At 38.2% G+C, this 6,288-nt stretch overlaps 1 protein-coding gene across 2 annotated transcripts; it reads left to right on the top strand.

Annotated features, from left to right (window-relative positions):
• Positions 1-757: 757 nt before the first annotated feature.
• Positions 758-4,198, top strand: LOC140851024 (uncharacterized). 2 transcript variants are annotated; one of them, XM_073261910.1, is made up of 3 exons: positions 758-916; positions 3,054-3,108; positions 3,187-4,198. In XM_073261910.1, exon 3 carries the CDS (start codon positions 3,201-3,203, stop codon positions 3,771-3,773), a length of 573 nt encoding a protein of 190 aa, XP_073118011.1. In that variant the 5' UTR covers positions 758-916; positions 3,054-3,108; positions 3,187-3,200; the 3' UTR covers positions 3,774-4,198. The 2 variants fall into 2 exon arrangements, with proteins under 2 accessions (XP_073118011.1, XP_073117991.1); XM_073261890.1 differs by having other exon boundaries at positions 759-916; positions 3,054-4,198.
• Positions 4,199-6,288: the final 2,090 nt, after the last annotated feature.

Here is a 6,288-nt window from a genome sequence, read left to right as displayed (position 1 = left end):
ATAAATTTCTCCGACTCCTAAGGTGAGGCTCAAGGTTTCTTCGCTCGTCCCCTTCTTGCTGAATCTAGCGTTAGGTCTTTTCTTTCTCCTCTTCCGCATGGCGTCATGGCGGTGCACAAGAGAGTTGTAAGGGCATGATCCGAGAACGTGATTCGGTCTCACTGACGGCGTCACCGTCCCCATCTGGCAGAGCTTCGACCATTCCGCACTTGGGCACTGCCCTTCGAGCTCGGCCGCATGCGCATCCGTATTTTTCCGCTGTATTTTTTTGCTGTTTTACTCCACGTGATTTTACTCCACATGACAAAATAATTTTTATCCACATGACAAACGGAGACAACCCAATATGGCCTCCGTTTTATAATATATATATATATATATATGATTATAATCATAAAAAAGATTATTTTAATTTTTGAAATTGGTAACAAGATCAATGTTGGGAAGGTTTTCAATTTAATTCAATTTTTTTATAAATTATAATTTGAAATAAATTTTATAAAAAAAATTGAAAAATTAAAAAATCGAACCGGTTAGACCGATTAAGATCGATTCGATTTCGGTTTAAATTTTTGTAAAATCAATAGGGTCGGTTGGAATTTAAAAATAAGGTAACGGCTCGGTTAACTGAAGCGTGCCCACCCCCAACTAATTATGCTCCATCAGTCCGTCTGACGAAATCACAGTCATCCATGGTGCTGCACGTGCCAATCCCAGCTAGAATAGCTCCAATCCCGACATTTTTCATATTCCATTCTTATCCTTCCCGTTTCAGCGCATGCCTTCGTCGATTAGAGTTACTAACCCCCGATCCCTAGCCAACGCTTCTCATCTACTTTCCGTAGCGCAAAGAAGGACGTAGCCGACTTGGGCTTCTCTAAATGTCGTCGAAAACCTCGCTGTCCTCCTGATCCTGGTAAGACGCTAGCGGCCCTTTTTTTGAATTTTTTTTAATTTGTCTCCTTTTTTTCCCGGTTTGATGTTGTCGCTATTTGTCTCCAATTTGTCTCTCACAATGATTCCTCCCGTTCCTACCTTCAAATTATCTCTCTTTTGTTTTTGCTCTATCCGAACCATCGCTTAATCAAACATCGCGTTGTCGTCTTGTTTTTTTAAGGAGCATACCATGCATTCTCACCGTTCGGTGAAATGCCTAACTAACTCTACTTGTTGTTACTAGCTTTTATTTGTATGGAAGTTTTAGATTTTCGTGGTAGATGACTAGTGCTGCTGTGGATGCTTGCTCGTACTTGGATTCAGCAATAATCTATAACAAATATGAATCCTTGGTATATTTGGTGGAATAAATTCTGAAACCATTTGTCCTGAAACTAGAGTTGTATGTGTTCATCTTTTCGATTTGTTGGGGATTTAAGACATTGATGGTTTAATTATTGGAGCTCCAAGTACTAATTCCTAAGTTGTGAGTATGTTCTAACTGGTTGTCAACACCTAACAGCTTTAATCCCTAGTGATGCCTAACTCTGCTTAGCATGCTTCAATCTCTGCTAGCAAAAGTTAATTGAATGATTCTCTCTGTAATGCTAGTAATCAGTGTTTCTGCTTTCTGATCCTAATTACAAGAATGCCGCTTCACACCACACCGATTCCTGCTGGAGCACCAATAGCTCCCAGTTCCCCATGGAAGTCGGGTATTGGTGCTGTACATTGGGCTTTTAGTAAGGAGAGAAGAGAAGATGGTATAGTGAGGAGAGAAGAAGAAAGAAATGGGGACAAGTGGCTTCACTCCAAGCCACCTTTTTAATCCTTCTATTCTTTTCTTTACTGTCGTGTCCCATGTTTTTCTCTCTTCCTTCATGTCCAAAATTTTCCTCTTGTTTCTCTTCTCCTGTTTCTTTCTATTTTTCCCTTTTTCTCCTCTTCTATGTATCCATACAGCACATTGAAGTTGGGAGCACCACAATGCAGTTTATTGAACTAGATTTTTACTACTTCTCAGGGTTATACTCTCCACTATGGCATTGTCCCTCTAATATCTTTCTCTATTCATTTGCTACTCTTCTTTCATTTCATTTCTTACTTCAGTTGCTGCTGTTGCCATCAAAATAAGAGGAAATATCGGATCTTAAGCCAATTTGAGAACATTGCTCTTTAACAGGGCTTGATAGTCTTACAGATTGAAAACATCATCATGCAAGTGGTGTTGGGGACTTCATGTTGCTTTTTAGCTTTGGGGCAGGAGAAATCTAAAAATATCATGATTCTTGGCCTTGTAATTGATGAATTTCTGACATGACATGCGCATTGCTGCTGATGTGTTACCTACTATGTCAACAATAGAGGACAGAATGTGTTACATCAGGAGTGGTGCAGTGAAGCATTTTTCTAATGAAAATATTGGTGCATGTTTAATGTCAACTCTGAAGCAAAGGGAACATGGCAAGGATACAACAGAGAGAAACGATTTCGTTGTTCAGAAATCCACTCAGTGCATTTTTAGTTTGCAGAAGCAGTTCGCTGCCCCACTACTATTCACTAAACATTGAAGCTAGCCTTAATTCATTTGTTTTGGAAAACATTTATGGATCATTTTTGATGAATTGCATTATTGTAGGTCGGTAATTGGTGAAATCTGATTTCACTGGATGCAAGTCTGTAGACTTCTACCATGAGGGATGGTTTTATTTGTATACTTCTACTATGAGGGATGGTTTTACATACATGGGACTTGATCCTAAGCCATAAAAGGGATACTTAATATACTTGCTATGAAGTTTTTCTGTTAAATTACATTTTATTTACTAAGATTCAAATGGCTTTTGATATAAGGTGATTTATATAATTGACTTAAATTGTTTCTCTTTGAATCAAATGTCCTAATATCCCCTGCATCTATCCATCACTGGACAAATATAATTTGTATTTATTTAAATTTATATTGGTTATCTATAATTGTACGGTTTCCCTTCATTGAGTTCCTCTCTGTACAAAGTACAAATCTTAGAGATCTCTCCTCCCTTTTTTTTCTTTGCTGTGAATGGTATATGTCCTCTGCCTACTTCAAGCAATTAATAATCTGTGTTTTCTCACAGATAATTCACTATTCAAGTGGCGATCCATAGTAGCGGAAAATCTAAATCTTCCAAGGTTTTGACATCATAAATAGCCTGTTCAGGCAGATTATATCACTCTTCCTGTTTCTTCCTGATTGGTTTTCATATTTAGGGAATAGTGATAGGATGAAGCTCATTAATACCTTAAAAAGTCTCCATGTTTCTGCTGCCTCATCCAAGAGAATTATAGGATTACAACATTGCTTCTTCAGCACCGATGTTGCAGCAGGGGACTCAAAGTCCAAAAGCTACAAATACCCAGCAGTCTATGATCCATATGGACCTAGATCCCCTCCATCTGACAAAATTCTGCAGCTTGCTGATCGCATTGCTGCCCTCCCAATGGAAGAGCTGAAACAGATTGGGCCTACTCTCTTGGACAGGCTGAAGCAACCCAAGCCACAACCAATATCTTCTGCAGGTTTTAATTTTGGCCCGGAGATGGGTGCTTCTTCAGCGAAGGCAGAGGAGAAGAAAGCAGAGAAGACAGCATTTGATGTCAAATTGGAGAAGTTTGATGCTGCTGCAAAGATCAAGGTGATCAAAGAGGTTAGGACATTCACCAGTCTTGGGTTGAAGGAGGCCAAGGATTTAGTAGAGAAGGTACCAGTTTTGTTGAAGCAAGGTGTCACCAAGGAGGAGGCCAATGACATCATAGGGAAGATAAAGGCAGCTGGTGGTGTTGCTGTAATGGAGTAAAGGCTTATTTATCAAGATGCCGAATTCACAATTGTTGAGATAACATTCTTTTTAGTGTCAAAGTTTGATGGTACATGCATAAATTGATGTCAAAGCTATAACTCCATACATGCGGACCTTTCCAGACATGTATCATTCTTGATATGCATGTGTTTTGGGTGCGGAAGAAGCCTTTCATGTTGCAAAAGGTGTTTGAGTCCATTGCTCTTGCTGAGACAGGTTTGTTGGTGGCTTTAGTTGAAGGGCATCAGCTAAGAGGTAAAAACTCAGAAGTCGGCTCCATCTTTATTATCATAATTTGAGTTTCTTTAAACCTTTATTTTTTGTGAGTGATCACTAGTGTACTAAACTTTTGAAAGCCTCATCTTTCATGAATAATTGAACCGTTTAAAGTCATGGATGGTAATGGTTCCTATATTCATAAATGGTTGTAGGTTCTCTTATCTTCTTCACATTGTCTTTTGCTGCAAATAACCAGAACAAAATGGCACTTGTAAAGACTGGACCAGCCATTTATCTGGTTTGTTGTAAAAATTGGCATTTCTATGATGAATTAAAATTGGAAGTGAATGTTAGCTGATGGTGAAGGAACTTAATTATCTAACAGATAAATTGATTTAGATCATTTTAGGTTTTTGTTATTGTTAAGAGATGTTGTTATCTTCTTGTTTTTTTGGATTGGTTGCACGTAAGCAAATTTGAAGTGCAGAAAATGCTTTAGGTGCAACACTGGAGAGAGAACTGATTGCAGTGGCAAAGCACATAATGCTATTGCTGTCTCTAGAATACAAAGAGTTGTTCGGCTGCCTGTGCTTTTTGTGTTTCTCCATTTGCAATTGGTAAATTGTGAAATTGCTGGACTGGTTTTAAACTCAGGTCAAATCCTAAATGGCCATGTCATAAAGCCTCACATTATGACATACTTAAGATAAGTGGCTTCTCTATCTTAGAAGTTTCATCAAAGAGCAAGGTTAGATGCAGATGGCCCTTCACGTGCCTTGCTATTGGATTAAATATTCCCTCCCTCATTTGTTAGAATATTGAACATAAACAGCCCTTCTTAGTTCCTTGAAAGTAGTCGCCTATAAATTATTTTACCGTTGCCTTGGATGTCTCATCGCGGACTTCGGGTTTTCTTCAGCCAGCAATCTTGCTGCTCTTCGAAGCAAACCGTCGATGTGGTGATCATGGGCAAGTGTATTGTGCTTTATTATTATCATTTGCTCGAGTTTTGTCTTCGACTTGTTCAATCTCAGAAGAATATGTTGGATTCCGATGATACAGCGAAATGTAAATTTTAAAAATTTTTATATACATTCAACAATTGAAGATATTTTTAACAATTAAACTAGACTACCAGAACATAAAGTTCTAGAAACATCTTGATGATTACAATCAAACAACATAAATATATATAACAAGCAGAGATCAGAAGTCATATATCAACATGAAGATGATGATCTGATAATCGTGAGATCTCTACAAGACTCCAAAATAGAAGCCCTCCAATGGTGATCCACACAGGACTGATCAGGGTCCTTCTCAATTCGACGTAGTGCTGCAGCCTTCTTCACAAGTACGTTGTCGATCGTCCTTCGTAAGAATGGGTTGCACCATCACTTGTATGCCTTCAAAACTTCCACTAAGACCATTCTGGAAACTATTTCTCAAATGATCTCACCACACAATCAGATTAAATATTCAATACTTGAACAATTTAATTTTTAGAACAAGCATTACATGCTTTTTTTTTTCTTCTTTCCTTCCTTTCTATTTTTCTTTTCCTTTTTTCTTATCTTTTTTCAGACTTTTCCTGATCTTTTTCTTCTCATTCTCATGCCAAAATCACCAGGGAATTATCCATATGGGGTGCCCCTTATATAAGGAATGAAGGGGCGCCACAAAATTCCAAAAGGGCGCCAACTCTTGGCATCCCTTATTCTTTACATGCTACATATTTATTTTTGCATGGAAACCAAAGAAGTATAGCATGGAATAAGAAGTGTTTTACCAGCAGAAGGATTCCTCCTTTGTGTAGAAAAATCAAGGAGCCATCTTATGGCGTGTGGGATAAGGAATAGGCGTGAGAAATCAAGTCCAATATGAAATGGACTCTTCCTTTTCATCGCACAACATTATGTGGCATCCCAAATAAATTTTGACGTTTGAGTTCCTTCCAAGAGAAGAACTCTTCCTTCTCTTCCACACCCACATATCCCAAGAGCCATCTGATGGCGCAAAAAACAAAGGAACGTGTAGAAATTGGTAAGGAATTTAAGAGAAGTATGAAAGGACTCCTCTTCTACAACGCCAAAATTAAATGGAGCGAGACTTAATTTTGTGCGTGTGGTGTTGGCATGGAGGAAGGTTATTTCTTATGAAACTCTTCCATAAAAATCAGATAAGGTCACCTATTTAATTATAGGTTCAAACCTAATCACATTAAGTCAAGACAATAAGTTAAGGGTTAGCACAAATATTTTTGCACTGAATCCAATTGGGAACTTGGGTTAAT

This window comes from Elaeis guineensis, chromosome 1 (genome assembly GCF_000442705.2).
Source record: "Elaeis guineensis isolate ETL-2024a chromosome 1, EG11, whole genome shotgun sequence".
NCBI lineage: Eukaryota > Viridiplantae > Streptophyta > Magnoliopsida > Arecales > Arecaceae > Elaeis > Elaeis guineensis.
The sequence above is the reverse complement of the archived record's forward strand: the minus strand, read 5'-3'. Positions and strand labels throughout refer to the sequence as shown.

What these genes read in the sequence shown, in the direction of transcription:
- LOC140851024 (XM_073261910.1), top strand. Translation starts at nt 3,201, where the DNA reads ATGAAGCTCATTAATACCTTAAAAAGTCTCCATGTTTCTGCTGCCTCA.